Here is a 21,925-nt window from a genome sequence, read left to right as displayed (position 1 = left end):
ATCTCGGTAGAGACAAGTCCGACAATGAAACTGAGGAATGCCCGGTCTTATTCCGAGAGTTCCATGATCATGATGAGCTTATCCAACTCACTAAACTGGTCATGTCTTTCTCGAAGCAGCCCTTTTGTCAAGTGTCTCGCGGGATCGCTAATAAGATCGTCACTAGCTTTATCAAGACCAACGAAGCAAGTTTAGCAATTCGTCTACTACGGCCTAAAGAAAGACTAGCGCCAATGCCCTTGTCCCGCCAAAAAGGCATATTGCTGATAACCAATGTACTGATGATACTCTATTTATGGTACATAAGTAGAAATGAATCTATGTGAGATCATAGCTTCTCCCTTAGCCCCACTGCTAAGCTATAATTGTAACCCAGCGCAACGTCGATTGATTACTATAATATCTTTACCCGAGCAGCTTTTAATGATCAACTCAAGATAAATTCGAACTGTTTTGTGGCTACCTTGGCTTCGGCTGCGGCGTGGACTTTGTGTCAGAGAGCTTGTTTGGTAACGTACATGACAAGCTGTGTAGTGGACGAATCTCTTGAATGGACTTGCAGATATCCGACATCTAAATCGATTGGCAGGGGCCTAATGCTTTTTGTCTATTGCGTTTATTTTCCGATTATCCTGTATTTTGTAGAAACAGTCTTCATCTCCCTCCTGCCATACGCCTCAGAGATGAGCGCCATGCAAGATCGGGACAGGGCTGACTAGACAGTAAATTGACATCCATTAGGAACAACCTCTTTGTCGACAACCCTGTCATCTCCTCATATTTCCCCTTTCGGTTTAAAGTCTGAAATGTTATCGCAGCGCCTGTTCGCCCTTCCCCGCACTCCGATAGCGATGATATCGGCAAATCCTAGCCGTTTGAGCATAGACTATCAAATCCCAAAGCTTATGTCTATTATCTAATGGGAATTGTAGATCCTTCAATCAGATCTATGGTATAAATAAGCATAGAATCGCATGTTCGCCATCCCTCAAGAGCAACGTTTCGTAATTCAGAAGCTCCCTAATACGACAACAATATGCTGTCTCTGTGGGCCGGAGCTATCTTTCTTTGCGGGTATATTGTCATCCGCGGATTCCTCTCGCCCTTGTCTACGATTCCGGGCCCGTGGTACACTCGATTTACAAGTATATGGCTTAAGTACCAGGAGTTTACTGCAAATCGACGAGAATCAGTCCACCGCTTGCACAAGATCTATGGCTCGGTCGTCCGGCTGGGCCCCAATGAATTATCGTTTACCAGCCTCGATGCGATTAAAGAGATCTATGCTTCAGGTGGTAGTGGGTATGACAAGACTGAGTACTATGATCTTTTCAGGCAGTTCAAGATCAAGTAAGTTTTTGCATCAGAGAGATATCCGGCAGCCACTGATACAGAACTTAGGACCATGTTCTCTACTTTATTGAAAGACGAGGTACTTATTCCTAAGAGAACTAGAATACTGGGGTGCTAATATCCGCCAGCATAGCAAAAGGAAACGTATCTTTGCCGACAGATACGCCATGACCAATATCATGAAAGAAAAACCCATGGCTGCCATCCACGAACGGGCCATGACGTTTATATCTAAATGTGTCGAGGCTGGCCAAAAGAGTGTGGATGTTTATGTGGGTTTTCAAAATATGACAGCATCCAGCATAAGAAATGCTAATCCTCTCAGTCTTTGCTCCACTGCTATGCTCTGGACTGCGTTACTCACTTCATGTTCAGCCCCGGCGGCCTCAGATCTCTCGACGTAGCCAAAGACTACGAAATCATGCACGAAATGACCTATCACCAAAGTCTCCAAAGTATGCACTGCCCAATTTCCATGTTTTAGTGAGAGATACTAAAAGAGAAACAGAAAACCTGCTCGAATACTACCTCCCTTCACTAGCACCGTATTTCCCGAAATTCCTCCACGCCCGCAGCGCCCCAAAAGCAAACCAATACGTGCTAGACATGGCCGCCCAAATCGAGCACGACGACCACTCCCTCATGGAAAAGCTCAAACGCAAAACATCAAACCTGGAACTAATGCAAGCCGCCGCAGAATGCAAAGACCACATGGCAGCCGGCATCGACACGACGGGTGATGGCCTATGTTTCTTAATGTGGGAGCTCTCGCAGCCTCGGAACCTCTGCTTCCAGCACAGACTTCATAAAGAGCTTGCCGCTGCGCCGGCCAATACACCCTTGGATAGCTATGTGTATCTCGACGCTGTTATTAAAGAAGCGCTGCGGTGTGCGCCGCCTATTCCGATGTCGCTGCCTCGATATGTACCTGCTGGTGGAAGGGAGATCGATGGGTTCTTCGTTCCGGGGTATACTATTGTTAGCTGTCAGCCTTATTCGGTGCATAGGATGGACGATAGTGTCTTCCCTGAGCCTGATCGTTTCAATCCTGATCGGTGGCTTGTCGAGGATGGGACTGCTGAGAGGAATAGGCTTTTCTTTTCCTTTGCTACGGGTGGAAGGGGATGCACGGGGAAAAAGTGAGTCCTCTTTGGTCCCTGGTTTACTAATGCTGGTTTGCTGATACTGGCTAGTCTTGCACTTGTTGAGATGAAGGTGTTGCTTAGGGAAGTGTATTCTCGTTATCGGACGACAGTGGCTCCGGATATGACTGCTTCCATGAAGCTCGATGATCAGATCATCTCTTCGAGGCCCAAGGGGCAGAGCTGTAAGTTGGTCTTTACGGCCATAGTGTGATGATAAATGACCACTTAGTTTGGCTGTATCCAAAAATTGCCATGAACCCGAAAATTAAAATTAAAAGAGATAGTCCATCAGACTTTGGCAGTAAATCCTATAATATTTACATACGTAGATATGGTCATTAGAAATTGCCGACGCCTGAAGAGAATAGGGGAAGCTTAGGCCGGTGCGGGGTGTGAGGGGAAGACAAGTGACTCTCCCATCCTTCTAATGTTCTCTTCAACCTTCCCAATCCAGCTCTCGTCACGTATCTAGTTCAGCACACACCAATCCTATTTCCTAAGGCACCAGCACAGACTACTACGTAATCTGTTTACATATATACACCCTCCCATAGCAATCCAAGCACCTCCATCCACCGAAATCCCACTTCACCAAGATCCAACAATATGGCCACCAAACCCGACCAATCCACCTGTCGCTTCTCCAAGCGAATCTCATTCCGATGGCTCACAACGCCCGCCGAAGAAACAACCGACACAATTGTGATGTCCGTGAAAGACTGGTACGTTGATCTGCGGATAGCAACGGCAACAGGCAAAATCGACTGGGCGATTGCTGGGCAAAGGATTGTCGAGAGTCAGGAGCCTCGTAAGTTACCTCCAGCGCTATATATATATATATCTAAAGAGTGCATTGCACTCAGCAAAACGAATATGAACACCCCATTAACCGACTCTATAGTGAAAGTGACATTCTCCCATGAGCTTGACTCTCATAATGCGTTTGAGACCATTGATTGTGGCACTTTTGTCCCCTTGCCAAACGGGGATGCACTTGAGATGGGGTCTATGCCTCGTCATGATCTCCCCGGTGCACCTGACAAGGAGTATGAGGAGGTATGGCGGGAGTTGCCATTCAGAGAGGGGCCCCAGGGGCCCAAGAAAGGTCTTTCTTGGGTGATGGAGTCGGATGATGGAGATCTCAGCAATGAAGAAGGCTCGGTAACGGTCACGAAGACTTTTATCGGTCGCATCTGGGGAACGTATTTGGCACTGCGCCAGATGCAGATTCATACGCGACAGAAGACTCCATCTGGTGAACTGGTTGTTAAGAAGTTCGGCGCTGATGTTAGCGCCAGAAGGGAAGAGTGGGAATCGGGGTGGAAGGAGAAGTATGTGGTTGGCGAAGATGCAGGTGCTCTGCCTTCGATGCTGGTTGGGTTTGATGGGGAGGGTGTGGGATCTTGGAGAGTACCCGGGGAGAAGGTACAAGTCCAAGGAAAGACATATATCGTCCGAGCTTTTGAGGAGATTGAGTAGGGCCGGGGTTCTCTTCAATCATAAGCATTTGCATATCCAGGCAAGATATATGATCGCCATTGGAATCGCTTTTAAGGGTCATGCAGTAGGGTCAACGTTCCTCCTAGGCTTGGCTGTCTCGGCTATATGATAGCCATTATTGAGCCCAGGCTGCTTCTTCTGACCTGGGTGACCCTCTCCACAACACGTGTCAGGGCCCGTGAGCTCTCGTCTGCGGCAATAATTACATCCTAACAGTGTTCAACCCGTCCGTCGCTGAGCAGAACATTCTGGAAGGCCTAAACTGTGAGTGTACTAGACTTAGGAACTCGAACCAGCATAAGGAACACAAAAGCAAGCCTTGAATCTAAGTAGACGTAAAATTAAACAGCAAATCCAAGCATAGTAGCAGTCAACCCAACTGACAACTGGCTGCCCTATGCATTCCCAAACGGGCCAAGCGCAAAGATGACTCATCCCACGTGACAGCGATATAAAACCCGCAAACCCACCTCGACGCCAAATTTCCCTTCCTCAAGCGCCATCCCCACCAATGCTGCGTTTCTTTGCTACACACGGCGAGCCTCACAGCCCGTCCTCGCAGCTCTGGGTCCCGCCCAGAGCCGTGAAACCCCTTGCAAATGAGAAATTCGGAGGAATCTTCAAAACACAACCCGCGTCGTCGTTCGATTTCGCGCGTCGGCGCCGGTACTGCCCGTGAGGGCCTGGTGTGATCCTAGATCACTTCTTGTCCACACTTGCACTTGGCATCAGAAACATCGGGCGGAGGGGCTTGCCCCGATGCCCCTGGGAGAGTCGGTGCGAAGATTGTGTGTGATGACACTTTAGTGCAATACGCAGCATACCTTGCTCTGTCTTCTCTTCGGAGGGACGGATGGTATCATTCGATTCCGATCATTCTGGTGGGGATGGCGCTTCACTCTTTTTTTCTCAGGTCAGTTCTTGCTTCCTCCCCCTGGTATTTTCTTTTTTTGTTGGGGGGTCTGGAAAGAGTTTTTTGGCGACCTTGCTGATTAGTGGGGTTGTGGACCATCCTTGCGGTTCCTTAGGGTCTTTTGCCTGCGGGCTCGTTGGGTTTCGGTCGCTGAGGTTCGGTGTTGGGTTTGTGGGGTTTTATCCAAAGTGGTGGACAATAAATTACTCATGGAATACATCTCTTTGCTAGCCGAATGGCCAGTGAAATAAAAATTCCTCTTTTACTCGTAACTGTTAGAAAACCTTGAATTCTAGGTGAAGGATGCATGTTTGGAAAAATTTGCGAGGTCGAAACCTCGACCGCTGAATGTGTAAATTATCGTGAACATCTTGTTAAAAATCCCCTGTTGTCAGGGACGTAGTGAAAGAACATTTTCCTCCAAGTTCTCTCCATTATCATCGAGCTTCATTTTTAGCATTGCCCATATCCCCTCGAACCATCGCATGTTCGTTTACTCTTCGTCACCGATCTGTGTTGAAACCCCACGTTAGCTTGGTTTCCCATCATGTTGACCTTGGAATAATCAAGAACTTACCTTAGGAGCAAGGTAGAACCGCAGGTGTCCACTTCCCAGACCGTACTCGACAAGCAGCGGCACTTCCTGAGAGAGGTGCAGCACGACAGATGAGGACAGGTTGGAGGCCTTGCAGAAGTTGACGAGGTACTTGAGGGAGAAGGTCAGGGCGACGGGTTCGGAGAGGTTGATGACGACGTTCTGGTCGGGCTTGTCGACGTTGGTGTGCTGGCGGATGGTAACGGATCCGTTACCAATATCACCCTGGCAGGAAAACTTGACACCCTCCTTGCTGGCCTCAATCACGACTACGAAAGAGATTAGTACGGCGGGACTTCGGTCTCTTTGTCGGGCTTCAGTATCGCCTCGGTGGGAAAGTCACTTACCTGACTCGGACAGCGCGTTGAGATCTCTGCAGATGCGCTGGAACTCAGAAGAAGGCATCTCCACGGTGGCGGCGTACTCAGTCTCAGGGATGGCCAGGTGCTCCTGGTCAATATCCATGAGCTTGATGTCATACTCGCTCAGGCGGTCTGTCTCTGCACTCTCGAACATCAGGTTGACGGCATCGGGTGAGTCCTCGGCCTTGAGGGTCAGGATGTCTTCATTCTGGGCGGCGCGGAGCACCTTGGTTAGGGAGAGCAGGTTGATGCCGAGGGCGATATTACGGTCGCAGCGGTAGGGAGAGAAACCCTCGGCGCGGAGCAGCATGGAAACTAGGGCAACGTGCGAGTTGTCCATGGCCTGGAGGGCGATTCCGGAGTCATTGCAATCGAAGTTGCAGTCCTGGACAAGGTCCTTGATGGCGTCGACGACCTACACACAACAGTTTTAGTAAACTGTCCATTGCTGAATTAGGTGAGTGGTATAAGTCACATACGCGCTTCAGAAGGCTTGCCTGTTCCAATCGTGCTTCGAGCACTAGAGAGTGAGTTAATTTACCGGTCCTTCGCACACAACAATCTTTTCGATTTGGGGGTTGGCCGACTTACTCTTGATGGTTGTGTTTATAGGTGTGTGTTTAAATTGGGCTGTAAGAAGATAGGAGGGGGGAGAGAGTGTTTCTGAAGTGAAGAAAGTGCTAGGGAGTCGAGGATAGTGAACTGGGTATGTATTTGAGCGAAGGTGAAAGAGGCAGCAGGTCTAATATAAGGATCGCGTTTGGGGTGGGGAAGACGCGGTCGCGTTTGGCGATATGTCCCTTTCGGGTTTAAGTTGGATACCTCAGGCGCCAAGGCAATAAGGCCTCCTTTCCGTCCATCCTCGTAACTAGGGGTTTGCCGACGAATCATCAACAATTACGAGTATGGATCTTAGAAGGATAATTCATTTGCAGTAGAGCCAGCTGTAATGTACAAATTGCGAAAAGGAATCAACGTTGGTCCTCATACTCAACGGAGATGAACGCCGAAAGAGCCATCATCGAAGACCACTTAAAGAGAGACGAACAGATAATAATAGGACAAAAGAAATAAGTAATGAGCAAAGTAACAAGAAGCAAGAAGCAAGAAGCAAGAAGCAAGAAGCAATAATCCTCGAATAAAACGCCGCTGTCGCCGAGCCCCGTCTATATGTACATGCCGTGGGTATCAATTTGTGACTTACAGCTGCTAGCGCTGGGAGAAGTCAAACCTGTGCCAGTTGGCGCGGAACGAAAATGGAGGGATTCTGTGGAATGCGTCAAGCACGAGACAGAGATCCCAGATAGGTCTTAGATGCTGGTAACTCGTTTCGCAGAGTTATTTCCTGGTCGCTGCTTGATGACCATTTCCAGTTCCTTGAGCATGTTAGTGCTGGCATCTGCCTTTTCTCTGGCAATCGCCTGTCTGGCACGGTCTTCTCGTACACGTGCAAGACGCTCGTCTCTTGTCAAAGACATCCTCTTGTTTCTCGATGCCGGCAGTACAACAGCTTCGAAAATTTCCTCATCATCATAGGTCTGGGTCAGATCCGGCCGACCCTCGCCAGTTAAGGCTTTCAGCGCATCAGTTGGACTGCCCTCGACTGCCGTAGAACCTCCCAAGCTGGGAGTAGGGGACATGGGTAACAAAAAAGTACTTGGTGGTCGCGAGCGATCCCCGACACTAAGGCGATCGTGTTGGTTTGTCAATGCGGCTTTGCCAGCTTCCCACTCTTGGAGAAGAGCTCTAAGATCACTGCCAACCGAATCATATTGTGTAAGGAGGGCGGCTTCGAACTCATCAGGGTCTGCGCGTTCTAAATTGGCGTGTGACTCCTCGCTGGCGATGTGCATTTTAGCATGCAAGGCACGCACCCCTTGTGACAAAGAGCTGAGCCGTCTAAACTGAGCACGCAGGTGGTCCTTGCTTGGTGAGGCGGAAGGTAATGGGGATGGGGGAATGGTATCACCTGCGAATGTTAGGGAAAGTCCTTGTGCCATAAAACAGGGATTAGCACTCACGGTCCTCCTCGTTTAAAATTGTTGTCATTTTTAGCATGCTGTTGCCGGTCACCGCAGCGAGCTCGCGCATTTCCTCGACAGCAGAACTCCACCGAGCAATATCGGAGCCACCGCCATCGGCGCTGAGAGCTAATAAGCAGCACAGCACGCTTTTTCTCACACTGTACAGCTTTCCAAAAAGATCCCTCAGGGCACGCAATGAGTACTGGTCTTCGTTGGCTCGCTGCGACAGGGATGCCTCTACTGCTTCGAGTTCTTCCAGTCCAATGTCATAAATATCGTAATATTTCGCCAGGTCGCCTTCATCTGTAAGTGGGCGTAATGTGTTCTGGGATTGAATATACCGTTCGAGCATGGAGTAAAAGCATTCAGAGACCGCTCGGCGCAATCTCAAGCATCGTCGCGTTTGTACTTGATCCTCCAGCCGACTGATAGGTGGTAGAGGAGTGCTTCTGCGATAGTTCGTTAGTCTCAGTATTATTCTGAACCAAAAACGCCATGTTCTTACATCCGATAACCTCTTGAGACAAGTTCAACCTCCTGAATGAAGACCACGGAAGCTGACGCAGCAGAGTCAAATCCCTGGGCGTTTCCAATGAAAGCGCCAGCTGCCTCGACAGCCTGGTGCCGGAGATATTTCAACCATTGCCGTTTCGCGAAAGCGTAGAAAAATACACCGACAGCGGGCACGAGTATCAGGAGCACTCCAACTTTCTTGAGACTGAGTCCTGACCCAGTCCTTGAACGGCTCCAATGTAATAACCAAGCGATAGAAAAGGATGTAGCGGCTGTTACAATGGCGCCTTGGATTCCAAAGGTTGTAGACAGGGACGGGAGAGCTGAGGGTTGTTTTGCAGACAGGACATCTGCAGCGGATGTGTAGGAAGGAGCGCTGTGTTCATTCAAAAGTTGCGACGCGACAATAACGTAGCCAAATTGTTCCAAAAATCGTTCATTGTCGCTTCGGGCCAATCTGGCATTCAAGGCGGACTAAGGAGAGGGAGCGTTAGTATGATCCAATGCTATCGTAGACGAGGGGTCGTACCGAGCAAGTGTCATATAGTTTCCCGATTAGTTCCCCCTGCGGCGTGCCTCGTAGATTTAGAGGCTTCGGTAGCTTGTTTCGAACGCGATTCTGAAATTTAGAAGCCCCTCGAGGGGCAAAGTTGGAACTGGTACGATCATCGTCGCCTTGATTCTCCTCAACGGGCCAACTCTCTTCGTTTCCACCCTCCCCTGGCACTGATGTCAGTGGATTTGAATTCCTCGGGTACCTCGGGCATAGCAAACCTTCCAAATAGTCGGCCAAAGGCGAGTTCTCATACACGATTGATTCCATGTTGCGGGATCACGCCACGGTGACAGGAGAGCGGAGAAGGTGGGCGAAGTGGTGACGCAAAACAGGTGGTAAGACAGGCGCTTACAGATCCATGTCGCAGAATGACAGGTGCCTGGCCGAAAGAAAAGTACCGATCGCTAAATAATGTGAATGTTAAATGTTGCAAATGCCTGGGGCCACGTTGAGGCACGTCCGGGGAAAGGAGGTCTCCCGGTCACGAGAGGCTAATTTAGACTTGACCCACTTACCTGTTCCTGGCGATGATGATTTTACAAGTATGGAGTACGGAGTAAGGGTTCTATATTTAATTTAAAGGAGATTAGATGATACATATAACTACATACATGCATATATGTACATGTTTAGGCTGCAGCCAATCTGATCAATGGGGATCAACAAGGTTTACAATGTACTTCTGTACGTCTTGTTGAGCTGGCCATAAGCTGCATGAGAGCCCTCACCGGTTTATGCGCATAATGATGAGTCATCAAACATCGTTGGCCTGGCATAGATGGCATCCACATGCATCCATTTGGGGGATCGATCACCATGCTTCTAGAATGACGATCATGCTTCTGTTTTATTTTCTTTTTCCCAAGAATGATTGACAACTTCCTTCGTGACAGGCAAACAGACAGCCATCTATAATCCATCTGAAGTACAACGTGGAGTTATCATACTTAGACCCTAAATCCCGCCGTACTCCATGTATGATGTACATCTGCATGTCATTTTCTTCTTGTTATCAAGGACCCAATCATCGATCAAATTTGGAATTCTTCCGACGTGGCCGGGATGATGTTTCGCAGGATATCAGCTGCCTTGTTAGCCATGCAGAGTTGCCTGGAAGTAACAGACTTGACTCCTATGAGAGATTAGTAGGTGCAAATCTCCAGCAAGTAAGGGGTTGAAGACTCTACCTTTCACTGTCTGCTCTGTTGAAAAGTAACGTACTCCGTACGTGCAATGCACCTCGTCTCAATATCCTACAAGATGATCAGTCAGCCCAGATTAGAGGTTGGCAGGAAAAAGGGGTGTCAGCATAATCACCAGGGTTAAGAATTGTATGTTCTCTTCAGCAGATTCAAAATTTGCTGGTTACTGTTTTTTGGATGTCTTTTCCCTTAAAGTTGATCTTAAGTCCCTACCTTCCGTGCCCTTCGGCGTTAGTTTACCTGGAGTTAGCTAACACCTGAGGGCATTCTCTCATTTTTGCTCTCTTGACGTTTGCAAGGTCTATCGGTCGTTGTCGGTTGTGATCGTTATTTTTTTACGTGTTTTCCTTCCGCCACAACTTCTCGCTTCCTCCTGTCTATCTCCTCTTCTCTATGAATATTGAAACTGTCTAATGTATTAGAAGGAAAGAGATAAATCCCAATGGGACGCAGAAATAGGACATGGGAATTTTCCCAGGTGAAGATAAAGGCCTGGTATATCAGGCAGCCATGCATGTGCCTGCATATGCTCACCAAAGTCCAAGGGCCCCCACCTTTCAATTCTAACACTGCTTACTCGAGTCGCAAAGCCTGCCGGGGCATCTCGAGTCAATCACCAAGGGAAATGTCACCTCCGAAAGTGTGGATGCAGCCAGGCTGGCAGGAATATCTATCGGCACGAAACGCTGGACTGCCATATCTCCCAGCTGTTGCAGAACTCAGCACAGAGGTGGTGCGAATACTTGGCGGAAACCCAGGAGACATGCAACTCCAAGGAACCAATACATACCTAGTGGGAAGTGGCCAGAAACGGATTTTAATAGATACAGGACAAGTGAGTGATTCTGGCCATCCCAATTAAGTACCTTGGGGACTAAACAAGACAATCATGTCAACAGGGGTGTCCAATCTGGCTCACCACTCTGGTCAACTATCTTGCACAACACCAGTTGAGCATTTCCCAGGTGCTGCTAACCCACTGGCATACCGATCATACCGGTGGTCTCCCGGCGCTACTAGCGCAGTATCCACAGCTGGCCACGGCGGTCTACAAGGCCCATCCGGACCAGGGCCAACATTCGATTCGCAATGGGCAAACTTTTACTGCTGAAGGAACTACGCTGCGAGCGTTGTTCACGCCCGGACATAGTCAAGACCACATGTGCTTTGTCTTGGAGGAAAGCGGCGCCATGTTCACAGGTGATAATGTGCTTGGACATGGAAGCAGTGTTGTTGTGGAAGATCTAGGACGATACATGAAAAGTTTGCAAGTCATGACCCAAAGTGCGCGCAATGAAGAGATAACAGTTGGATACCCTGGGCATGGTGCCGTGATTGACGACCTACCAGCCAAACTCGTAGTCTGGAGCAGACACTGGGAACTACGAGAAAAGAAAGTCTTATCGGCTTTTGTCGGGGGTAAAAACAAGTCAAGAACCTCCTTGACGACGCGGGAGATCGTCATATGCCTCTACGGGCTTGAGATGGAGGCGATGGCTGGACCGTTTATAGCGCAGGTTCTGTCGAAACTAGCCGATGAGGGCAAAGTTGGATTGGCTGCCGCAGGGCAAGAGAAGAAGTGGTTTATGCTGTAGATAGACTAACTTTGTCAATTGATCAATTGGAGTAGATTAGACTAATGCATATGATCGAAATTCCGAAACATGTTCTGACAATTAAGGCGCGTTATCTCCCCAAGTAACTGAGCTGAGCTATACTTCACGCCCAGTGAGTTTACCCGCCAATATCGACGGTGACAGCCCTTAAAATTCTCGATTCGGACCTCACCAGCCTGTGATGTCTGATAATTTCTGTAATTGTGCTTCTCGACTAACTGGATATCCAAATTATCCGAGTGTTTATAATCATGTATAGAGGCCGCATAAGCGGCCATCTGTCCCTGTAATCCATGGAATTGGAAGTAGGACAATGTTGGCACGTCAACCCCTTTTGCCAACCATCTTTCAATGCGTGCCATTTATTATGGTATCACCATTGTAGAATCACAATCTTCGGACTGCTACATACATACTGGTTTCGGCGAGAGAAATAATTCATCATCTACAAAGATGATACGGTTGAAAACTCTTATTCCTTCTGTATAATAAAAAGAAGGGAATGTCATGAAGGCAAAAGACCTCGCATTGAAATAGTTCCATTTGTCCACAAAAAGCTTCTATCTCTCCCTATGCCTTGGATACATGAAAGTGTAAGCAAGTGAATGGAGCCTAACCCTACCTCAGAAGATCGCCATTAACCGACCGCTTGAATACAAGATTGGAATACCCCAGAAGTGGAGGCTAAAGAGCCGCCACATTGAAGAACGGAGATCCACATCTATCCAAACCAATGAGTAGCATCATTCGCGATTTGCTGAAACCTCTCTCGCAGGCAAGTAGCCATTCCTGGCAGGGTGTCTGTTGGCAGCTCCGATACCTTTCCTAGACCATTCCTATTTAGGGCCCCGTTGCCTTCGTCATAGCGCTCAGTAAGCTGTACAATGAGCCTGGCCAGCTCCGAAAGCTCTGTAAAAGCCTGCATAGCAATAGCCTCATGTTCAGGCGACCTATGAGACCCTGCACTGGAACTCTCGCACGGCGTCTGTTGGCTGGGAAGCCCAGTGGGAGGCTGATCTTTCGCAAAGGTTGAAATTGTGACGGCATGCATGTCGATGATAGACATGCAAATTGCCGAAATGAGCATCCCCACCTCCGCTCGCTCAGAGCAAGGGCAGGTCAAAATTGTAGAGAGGCGATGGAAAGCTGCTGTAATGGTTTGTGCGGTTGTCCTGAGAAGGCTTGCGTCTACGGGGGATGCTCGTCTCAATTGCTCTGCTGGCACTTCTAGTTCGGAAAATATGTCTAGAGCAACTAACATGCAATCCGGATCCGAGCTATCGTAGTCTTTTGCGATATTGGGGTCTGGTTTTGCCGTTTTGTTATTGCACGGAGTGGAATCTGAGTTTGAGATATTGGATGTCGCGCCGATGGGTATGGAGGAACCATTGAAGCGGGAGTAGAGTCTCGCGCTCTCGTCTACAAAATGGGTCGTGGTTATATGACTTGCAGAGGGCCGATTCGACTCTTCACTGTCTCTATCCTCTGGGAGCTGGTTTCTTGACCGGTAGGGGCGACCAGCCCGTCTTGCTGGGCTGTAAAAGCATGTGTATCCAAGCTTATCGCAGCGGGTACAGAATGGTTTCTCCTTAGTACAACGTAATTTCGAGGCAGAGCATTTGTCACAGGAATCTTTGAGTTTGGGGGTTTGCAACGAAGAGCTGGTATTGGGAAGACTGGTTTTGGACGATCGCGAACTTTGGATGCGGCTGCGATTCATGGCGTTGGCCCCTGCTTGTCATGAGAAGACTGCAGATAGACAGAGGCTGATTCAAATAATTCCGAAGTTAGTTAGTCCTTTTTTTTTTTTTTTTTTTTTTTTGTGGCATCTTTGCATAGCTTTTGTATTCAATTTCCCTTACCTAGATGCGTTGGTCCTGCTTCCGCCTGGTCCTGCTTCCGCCTGCAACCCACTTGCGCCCCTCCTTGCCAAGATATAAGGAGTATGCAAGTGAAGCTGTGGAGCAATCGACACTTCGAGCATTATCCAGGCAGTGCTCCCGGATATGATTTTGTTTTCAGAATCGTGGGATGTCTTATAAAGTTAGAGACCGAGAGAAACTGGCGTCGCGATGTAACCTCGTAAATCCTTCGACGCGTAGAATAAGCACTAGCACAAATCGGGTTAGGACCCACCCCGGCCGAGCATCAAAGCCAAGGTTGAGGCGCAATCAGGGGAAAAGTACCACCATGCGATGGAAGCCTCAATCCCTGATAATCCAAGCGCCGAGGACTCGATGTCTCTTGCAAACGACCGGCAATTCATATTCGCCCAGTGTACCGCCCATGATGATCTATTTCATCCATCTGTGGAGTCCAGTCATGGTCTGTTCGCAGATGCATCAATAGACGACCTAGATCTCGATCTGAATGTCGATCTTGACCCCGATACATATCTTGAGACTTTTGCAGGGACTCACTCCATGTCTTTTGGAGCTGTTCCTGACCTCTGGCCTGGTCCTATACATTGTCTGGGCTCCGATAGATTTGACGATCATGATGAACCGACGCTGGATTGCTCCACGCTTCCCGATCCCTCCACACCACTATTCGCTGTTCCGGATTCAATCCTCACTCCATTACAAACATCACCACAATCGACTGTAGCAGTTTCTTGCCTCGCACAACATCGTACTCCTTGCATAATAACTGTGACACAATCCCTTCGCTCGCTCCACATCCCCCAGACCAGTTGTGTCTCCCGCCGAAACGGCGGCAGCTATGATACCAACGGAGCCGGGTCGCCACGCATGTCTGGCTCTGTCCTTAAAGCAAATAAAGAGGCAGGCATCTCAGTCTGCCACATGCTACAGTGTGCCTGCGCACTCCGCCCACAGAACCAGCTGATCCTAGCAATTATTTGTTCCCGATTAATTGCGTGGTACCGCGCGATGATCCACGCGTGCTTCATAGATGGCCACAGCAGTTCCTCTGGGCACAGCGTAAATAGTGCGCCCAACCAGGGCCCTGCATCGTTGGAGAAGGTGGTTCATCAGCCTGTCACGATCGGAGACCACTCGGTTGACGACCAGGCGATGGGCTTGAGTATTCAGGCGCAAGTGACACTACGCGAGTTACAACATATGCAGCGACTGATTGAGACCCTTTCAGCCCGCATGCGGGAAACAACTGACTCATACCCGAAAGTGATGCAGGGCTTTGGAGCTGAAGCTAGGTTCCCATCAGCCGGGCTCCCGGGCATCACGCGTGACCGGCTAGTGACGCACCTGTTGAAGGAAGTTCATGGAAGTAAGGCTGATCTGATGACAGCTTTGGTAACACCATGATCCCATGATCCAAATCCGCCTCGGTGGAGTGACAAGTGCATATATTGAACTAGAGCCATATCCAACTTGACAGATCTGCATCTGTAAGAACGTACAACAAGCCCTGAAAGGGAAGAAGACTTTAGAATGTACTCTCGCATGAAGGGTGGGACTGCTGGTTTGCACTGGAGAGAATATTCTATCTAGGTCCGATCTGGTCCTCCTATTCCTATTTCAGCCGATACTTTGATACTGTCACGTGTTGACCCCCACGTGTTGCCCTGGACAACCCGTCCACAGGTCAACATGGGTCTCATAGCAATCGAGTGTTCCAGACACGCGATTCTCGATCTCTATTGATCTGATACGCCACAGTACCGTTGCCCGAGTTTGTTGATAACATCAACCCTCACCCCGCGTCTTCCCCGCGTTGGATTCCATCCCTTGATTGACCTCACCGCTTCTCTGCACAACAATCCCGACACATTCCCTCGCTTTCAAAATAATTGAGCCAGCTTTCCTCTCAGCATGAAATCTCACATCTTATTAGGAAGCCTCGACATCATGTCAGGTCTTCCCGACGAAGGTCCGACACCCCGCTCGTCGAGGCAGGTGTCTTCAACACGATGTGATACAATATACATTCCGTCTGATGACTTTACTCCCATCAGCTTCAGGCGTCTTTTCAGTCCGCCCAAGCGGCAAATCAAAGACACTGTTCCACATATTTCAGGCGATGCTGAGATCAGCAGCTTCAAGTCGCAACGTGCTAGACACCAGGTACAAAAGCCGTTGGCTGGATCTACTCGCAAAGCTCCGCTTCAGCAAAACTTTAAGCTTTTCCAGACAAGGGCGACAACAGTCGATGTCCCTGGAACAGGTGGCGGCAAGGAAAACGTGCCCCCTGGATTTCCCGTCATCACCAACAAAAAAAGCAAATCAGAAGATCATTCACCGGTGTCGAAAATGGCCCATCCAGTCGTGCAAAACACTAGTCGCAGAGCATGCATGACAATCAAGCCAAAAGAAGCCCAAATAGAGCCACTGAAGCGAGTGGCTCTAGGTGAAACTCGAGAAAATGTCGTCAGAGTCCCCAAAAGGATGGAACCTTCACCACCTGCTGGGAATCCTGTGGCCTCTGCCTTAAAGCGTGCCTTCTCCGCCATCGTTATTCAACGGGCATGGCGGTCATTTATAGAACGACGAAATAAGCACGCGTGCGGTACCGCCACGGCCAAGGCGGAGTTGGCATGTGAGGTGATTACTCGATGGTGGCGTGGTGTCAAAGCCTGCAAGCTGCGAGCGCAGAAGCAGAAGGCCAAGCTGGCAGAGAACACTGAAAAGACGAGCCGCCGCAAACCTGCTTCTCAGCGACGTTCTGTACGCCAGGGCCACCAGAGTTCTGGCCGCCGAGGCATTCGGCGCCTCTAAAATGGCCTTTATTTTTCCTTTCTGTTTCTCTTTCTTTCTTTCTCACTCTTCTTTCACATTTCTCACATTTTCACTTCTTTCTTATGACCTTTCCTTGTTTATGAAATGATACCCCTACCGCGTTTTGACAGGCAGGGCTTTTTGTCCCCGATTTTGTTTATGATAATCGAACTGCTTTTGCCGTGTTTCTTCCAGCTCATCAAATAACACCTCCTCCGAACGGGACAAAGCTGTCAGACGAGAACGTCTATATGGCAACTAAATTGGTTTCTGCTAGTCTAGCTTGGGTTTCTTCTAATTCAAATCGAGATACTCACTACGAGGTTTACGGCAACTTTGCTATTCCGCAATCTAGCTCAAACATCCCAGCTCCGTAACCGGTCTTAACCAATTACCTATGAGTTCCGTCGTCAGTGATGTGCGTCAAGGCGGTTGAGTCGGGCCCGGCAATAGCAGCCGATCAACGCAGACAGTCATGCAGAGTGCCGCTGAGCTACAGGCCGAGAAGGAAGCACACAAAAGGCTCCACGGCGAGACGCAATCACGATAGAATCTCTAGCAAAGGTGGAGCGTAGACGATGGTGACGGTGACGATAGTGGTACGGCCGGTGGCGATAATGCGGGAGCTGGCGCGGCTGTGGCCGGTCCCGTAGCTCCCGGTGATGGAGCCGGAAATGTTGTCGCTCCTCCGGCCGCCCTTGACCACGGTGGTGACGGAATTTGGCTCCACCTGATGCTCTCTGCGGCCGCGACTGCCCGTGTATGAGCTCAAGTTGATGCTGGTAATTTTCTTCGCCCCGATTGTATCCGTCCGGAGGCTGACTGTTTCGTTTTCAGGCAAAGGTTGGATGCCTCCGGGAGCCAATGGTATTGTTGACGGTGACATCGATCTCAGCATCAGGATATGGCTTCGCACATTCAGAGACCGTGGGGTAGAGGGTGGGACATCGATTGGATCGTTCTGTAAGGTGTCAATATGTCTTCTGGCTGTACCGGATCACGTCACATGTAGGAACGCACCTGCCATGTAATGCAGGACCTTCCAGGGCAGGAGCGCACTTGCAGCCTCGCCACATTTCCTCTCCGAGATTCCTACTCTTACATCGCATTCCCAGAAACCTCTCGAGCAAAAAAGCTATATTGTTTTACATGTTGACTGCCTCCAACTCTCTGAGGCCTCCAAAACTCCCATCCCTTCCAAGCCCAACGTGCCCGAAGAGGACCAGGAATAGGACGCAAGCGCAGAGAAGTTGTCACTCCAAAGCCCACTCTCCACATCCTACCAAATCTCCATCTGGCTTCGAAACTGACCGTTTTGAATCTGCAGAAGAGATCCAGATAAGCCTCTGGATATTTTATGGCAAGAGACAAGCAAGACGATTGCACAGATCATGCACGGCGACAACCAAGACCGAAAGTGCCATTCTCGGTGAGTTTGATGAGATGGCACTGCCAGGAGCCATATCCTGACCGGCCTTGATAGAACTCCTCCTTGTCTCGCAGGATAATCATGAGATTTTCCTAACAATTGCCTACTACCATGATCGGTATCTCACGTACCTGAAAAGCGAGAACATCTCGAATGAGCCCTTGAAATCCTGTGGGTCATTTCTGAAGATGCAAGCATGCCTAGGTACTGCTGGTGGAACATGGCTCCTCCAGCTCATATGGACGACTTGGCCACAATTATATTCTACGTTGCTTTTGAAGTGACATGCGGTTGACCCCTTCTGCGAATTCACAACAGGACTAGTACCATCTGCTGGACTTGGGAAGGCAAAAAGAAGGGATATGTGCCCTTGTGACATGAAGACGTGGGCACCTGTAATGGGCGATCCTCAAAATACCCATGCGCCCATAACGGGCGACAGTTGATTTTGTCAAAAGGATGTGCGCACCTGCAATAGGTGACTGCCAAAATACCCGCCGCCTATAACGGGTGACAGTCGATTTCTTTTAACGAGCATTGTCTGTTGTCGAAAAACTTCAGCATGCTCCCCAACAGCAACGAGCTTGGGCCTCTTCGTGGCGCTGTTGACTAGTAGCCCAAATACGGGGTGAAGCCAACACAGGCCCAAATCCCTGATAGAAGCATGAATGCCTATGATCGCGCTGACGAGGAACGGATGTTCGGAGCACTTCCTCGATACACCACCTCATGTGAAAGAAGCTTTTCTTACTGCCACTTCTTCAAGCATCTGGTTACTGGTGATCTTTTGAAGAAGGGTTATTCGCGTGCTTATACTCAAGGATTCAAGGCAGAGGGAGAGGTAGAAGTCGTTTTTCAGGAAATGAAGCTTGTTGGATGTGAGGCTCTTCTTTTGATGGCATTCTCATCTTTTCAGCCCTGTAAGTTAACAACCGATCTATATTGTAGTCCTGGAAACGTGCCACTATGTCACCCCATGATGTCATAGGGCGCACGCTCCAATATAACTTCTGCCTGTTTCTTTTATTTTCATCAATATTCACCTATAACTATATCTTATCTCCTTACGTTCCAAAACTCGATTTCCTTCAAACCCACTGAAACCTACCACAAACCCCAATCAACACGTCATGCCCAACGACTCCAATCAAGACAAAGGCGCCACCGGAGCTGCCAAATTCGTCACCTCCACACTTGGAAACACACTCGGCGGTGTCACTCGCACAGTGGGTGGAGTAGCAGGAACTGCTGGGCGAGGTGTCGGCGATACCATCACAAGCGCGACGGGGAGCGCTGGCGAGCCGATTGGGAATGCCCTCAGTAACGTAAGCTCAGGTCTTGAGAACGGGGCGAAGCGAGTCGCCCAGGGAACGGAAGATGCTGGGAAATGGAAATAAGATCTTCTGCTCTTTTTCCTTTCTCCGGATTCGTCGAATCAGCGGATCATACCACCTGCTCTTGGCGAGAAGAGGATCGAACACTGAAGCAGGTCCGAGTCTCTGCGACTTTTTCTGCACCTTTTTACCAGATCTCTCTACGGCTTTGTCTTGGTGTATCTTCTTTTGTTCTTTCAGATATTCTACCAATTCTGACCTTAGGCCGCTGGGTCTGCTTGACTGACGGCGATTGTGCTGTTCGGATGGTTTTCGTGGCAGTTGTAGAAGATTCAATATAAAGCATTGCATAGTTTCAGAATCAATGGCAGGTATCGATCAGATGTATCCTCCGTGTAAAACATGAGAAAGCGTTGGATCGCATTTGGATGTTATCTGTGCGATGAGATTAGTGTCTTGCTTCTAATGGTTCTCCACAGAACCTACCCTAAAAGGTGGGGGGGGGGGCAGAAGAAGAAGAAGAAATGATGATTGTTGAAGCTTTATAGTCTACCATGCACTGGGGAGATGGAGAAGGAAGAGATTGTATTCAAACTAGCAAAAGAAGGCCTTTTTATAGCTAGAGGCCGCATAAATCAAACAAGCGCTTAGTCTGCCAGCGAAAAGAGGCATCCATAGAGGATGAGGGCCGTCCCAACAACGTCCACTCAATTTGTAAACGCAAGGGTATTTATACCTTGCAAATAGCAAACAAATGCTCAATCTGTTAGAAAACAAGCCTCTGAAACCAGGCGGGAGAATGGTAATCGGATCATATCAAAAAGCTAAGGCTATTCCAAGAACTACATTGAGCTATCGTCTTCTGCTCTTTGCATTTTCTTGAAGATGCTTTCCCACACTTCTGCAGACGGGACCAAGCTATCATGGTCAGTGCCAGGTATCACCCTCGAATCAAATTCAATTGTACCCAGGTCCCCATCATCCATTTGATGCCAGCATGTCTCAACATAATCTTGACCCTTCCTCCCAATCATGCTATCAGACTCAGCAAAGAATACCTGAACTTTCAATGGCGCACCACCTCTCCCTCTTTCGAGCTCAACCAACTCGCGTACAAAGACCTTATAGTCTTCACATTTACCCCACGTGTCAGGTTCCTTCCGCAGACACTGCATCGCCTCGCTATTAGAGCCAACTGTGTTCTCCTTGAACATCCCCTGCATCATCAAAGAGTCTATCTCCTTCTGTTGGTCTAGGTCTAACCCGTAGTTCTGCGCAATGTGGAGACGATTCTGTGCCTGGTCATCACCACTCTTTGAGGGGAAGGAGGCAGAGAGCTTAGCAATCATTGCTCCACTCGTCGCTGTCGCAGACCCATCATTGGCGAGAAAGAGACGTGGTATACGATTCCAGAGCTTGAAGGCTGGAGTAGGGATATATTGGGCCATTTTCATAGATGTAATGCCTGACTTGGCGGGGTCGACCCACGGCGCTATCGTGTGGTTAGATCTTGAGCTTGGCGTTGGAATACGTCCATCCAATATAGAAAGAACAGAGTGGAAATGCAACATACCAAGAAGGCTGACCATCGATTTCTCGGGATACAGGATATCCCGGCAATGATAGAGGGTATTAAACAGATAAATAGTGCCAGCACTATGCGACGCCAACGAAACATGCTGGATGTCTAAATGTGCCAAAAGCCGTGGGACGGTCTCGATCCAGGTGGAAACTCGCTGCGACAGCGCCACGTCGGTGGAATTTCCCATCCCGGGACTATGTACGATATGAGCTTGCTTCATGTTATACTAAGCCTAGGTTCACCTACCGATCAACAACCAAAACGCGCACGCCCCATTTCTCGGCGATTGTGTGCAGACAGATTCCGATATACCGAGATGAAAACATGCCCGGCATTAGGAGTAGTGTCGGAGTAGTTCCGTTCTCATCGGGCTCGCGGCCGTAGTCGGCGTAAGTCACATTGAGAGGGCCATGAGTCGGAGTTGGCTCGATCGTGAAGGAGCGATGGAAGCGGGGGTTGGAGACATAAGAGGTGGCAAACGAGCGAGGAGATGTTGTGGGATATTCCATTGCTTAGAGGTTGGGATGGCAAGTTGGGTTAGAGATACTAAAGGCGGAGGTTTTCAGCTCGAATTGTGGGAGGGAATAGGCATCTATCAAAGAGGACTAGTAAGCTTGATTGTGGCGCCCTAAGGCTGATAATCGTTTAACCGCAATTTCTCTATCTAAGTGACTAGACGGGCATCAATTGGCCCCTTTTCTCAATATTTTAGTATATCATAATTGTGCCATATAAACCCAAAGGAAACTAGGGGCCGACAATGGAAGCGGATGTGCCAGCCCCCGCCCCCTCAGCCTCATGGGATATGTGCACAGAGCATCAGAGATACTCGCTTACTTCCATCTGACTCATATCCTTGATCTCTCAATCCTGAGTTTCGTGCGAGTGTCCTAGTATGACCACTGTTTCTTTTGCCTCGGTATATCGGTAAATGAAGGGCAAGGCGTACTACTGGCTGGTATGCACATAGCGGCAGCCACAAAAGCAAGACGACCTAGATGAACTGTTAAGTAAACTGTATGTATCTGTTGTGTGCAATTCGCGAGTCGAATCAATGAGCTCATTCAGTTGTTGGGAGGATTCTTTACAAGTTCGGTGAGGGAA

General features: G+C 49.0%; 10 protein-coding genes across 10 annotated transcripts; 6 read left to right on the top strand and 4 right to left on the bottom strand.

Moving 5' to 3' along the window:
- Window positions 1-1,036: 1,036 nt before the first annotated feature.
- Window positions 1,037-2,709, top strand: N7525_010781 (cytochrome P450; the record flags this gene model as incomplete). The annotated part of the gene is made up of 6 exons (XM_002561233.1): window positions 1,037-1,350; window positions 1,402-1,432; window positions 1,482-1,625; window positions 1,679-1,808; window positions 1,862-2,492; window positions 2,547-2,709. 6 exons carry the CDS (start codon window positions 1,037-1,039, stop codon window positions 2,707-2,709), a joined length of 1,413 nt encoding a protein of 470 aa, XP_002561279.1.
- A 395-nt stretch (window positions 2,710-3,104) lies between these two features.
- Window positions 3,105-3,977, top strand: N7525_010780 (uncharacterized protein; the record flags this gene model as incomplete). Its single annotated transcript, XM_002561234.1, has 2 exons — window positions 3,105-3,306; window positions 3,400-3,977. The coding sequence occupies 2 exons, from the start codon at window positions 3,105-3,107 to the stop codon at window positions 3,975-3,977; spliced, it is 780 nt and encodes a 259-aa protein (XP_002561280.1).
- A 1,427-nt stretch (window positions 3,978-5,404) lies between these two features.
- N7525_010779 (proliferating cell nuclear antigen) lies at window positions 5,405-6,890 on the bottom strand (the record flags this gene model as incomplete). Its single annotated transcript, XM_061215219.1, has 6 exons — window positions 5,405-5,422; window positions 5,489-5,775; window positions 5,854-6,283; window positions 6,348-6,388; window positions 6,460-6,548; window positions 6,859-6,890. 6 exons carry the CDS (start codon window positions 6,888-6,890, stop codon window positions 5,405-5,407), a joined length of 897 nt encoding a protein of 298 aa, XP_061067731.1.
- Window positions 6,891-7,178: 288 nt separating this feature from the next.
- Window positions 7,179-9,228, bottom strand: N7525_010778 (vezatin family protein; the record flags this gene model as incomplete). Its single annotated transcript, XM_002561237.1, has 5 exons — window positions 7,179-7,837; window positions 7,890-8,341; window positions 8,398-8,879; window positions 8,935-9,125; window positions 9,180-9,228. The coding sequence occupies 5 exons, from the start codon at window positions 9,226-9,228 to the stop codon at window positions 7,179-7,181; spliced, it is 1,833 nt and encodes a 610-aa protein (XP_002561283.1).
- Window positions 9,229-10,788: 1,560 nt separating this feature from the next.
- Window positions 10,789-11,758, top strand: nscB (metallo-beta-lactamase type thioesterase nscB; the record flags this gene model as incomplete). The annotated part of the gene is made up of 2 exons (XM_002561238.2): window positions 10,789-10,998; window positions 11,063-11,758. The coding sequence occupies 2 exons, from the start codon at window positions 10,789-10,791 to the stop codon at window positions 11,756-11,758; spliced, it is 906 nt and encodes a 301-aa protein (XP_002561284.2).
- Window positions 11,759-12,500: 742 nt separating this feature from the next.
- On the bottom strand, window positions 12,501-13,499 carry N7525_010776 (Zn(II)2Cys6 transcription factor domain-containing protein; the record flags this gene model as incomplete). The annotated part of the gene is made up of 1 exon (XM_002561239.1): window positions 12,501-13,499. One exon carries the CDS (start codon window positions 13,497-13,499, stop codon window positions 12,501-12,503), a length of 999 nt encoding a protein of 332 aa, XP_002561285.1.
- Window positions 13,500-13,974: 475 nt separating this feature from the next.
- N7525_010775 (uncharacterized protein) lies at window positions 13,975-15,066 on the top strand (the record flags this gene model as incomplete). The annotated part of the gene is made up of 1 exon (XM_061215218.1): window positions 13,975-15,066. The coding sequence occupies one exon, from the start codon at window positions 13,975-13,977 to the stop codon at window positions 15,064-15,066; it is 1,092 nt and encodes a 363-aa protein (XP_061067730.1).
- A 543-nt stretch (window positions 15,067-15,609) lies between these two features.
- Window positions 15,610-16,476, top strand: sha1 (putative calmodulin-binding protein Sha1; the record flags this gene model as incomplete). The annotated part of the gene is made up of 1 exon (XM_061215217.1): window positions 15,610-16,476. One exon carries the CDS (start codon window positions 15,610-15,612, stop codon window positions 16,474-16,476), a length of 867 nt encoding a protein of 288 aa, XP_061067729.1.
- Window positions 16,477-19,035: 2,559 nt separating this feature from the next.
- On the top strand, window positions 19,036-19,302 carry N7525_010773 (uncharacterized protein; the record flags this gene model as incomplete). The annotated part of the gene is made up of 1 exon (XM_061215216.1): window positions 19,036-19,302. The coding sequence occupies one exon, from the start codon at window positions 19,036-19,038 to the stop codon at window positions 19,300-19,302; it is 267 nt and encodes an 88-aa protein (XP_061067728.1).
- Window positions 19,303-20,081: 779 nt separating this feature from the next.
- N7525_010772 (alpha/beta hydrolase) lies at window positions 20,082-21,330 on the bottom strand (the record flags this gene model as incomplete). The annotated part of the gene is made up of 3 exons (XM_002561242.1): window positions 20,082-20,731; window positions 20,813-21,015; window positions 21,068-21,330. 3 exons carry the CDS (start codon window positions 21,328-21,330, stop codon window positions 20,082-20,084), a joined length of 1,116 nt encoding a protein of 371 aa, XP_002561288.1.
- Between the last annotated feature and the right edge of the window lie 595 nt (window positions 21,331-21,925).

Source organism: Penicillium rubens (assembly GCF_028828025.1).
Source record: "Penicillium rubens strain IBT 27055 chromosome Unknown utg000004l_segment0_segment0, whole genome shotgun sequence".
NCBI lineage: Eukaryota > Fungi > Ascomycota > Eurotiomycetes > Eurotiales > Aspergillaceae > Penicillium > Penicillium rubens.
This window is presented reverse-complemented; position numbering and strand designations above follow the sequence as displayed.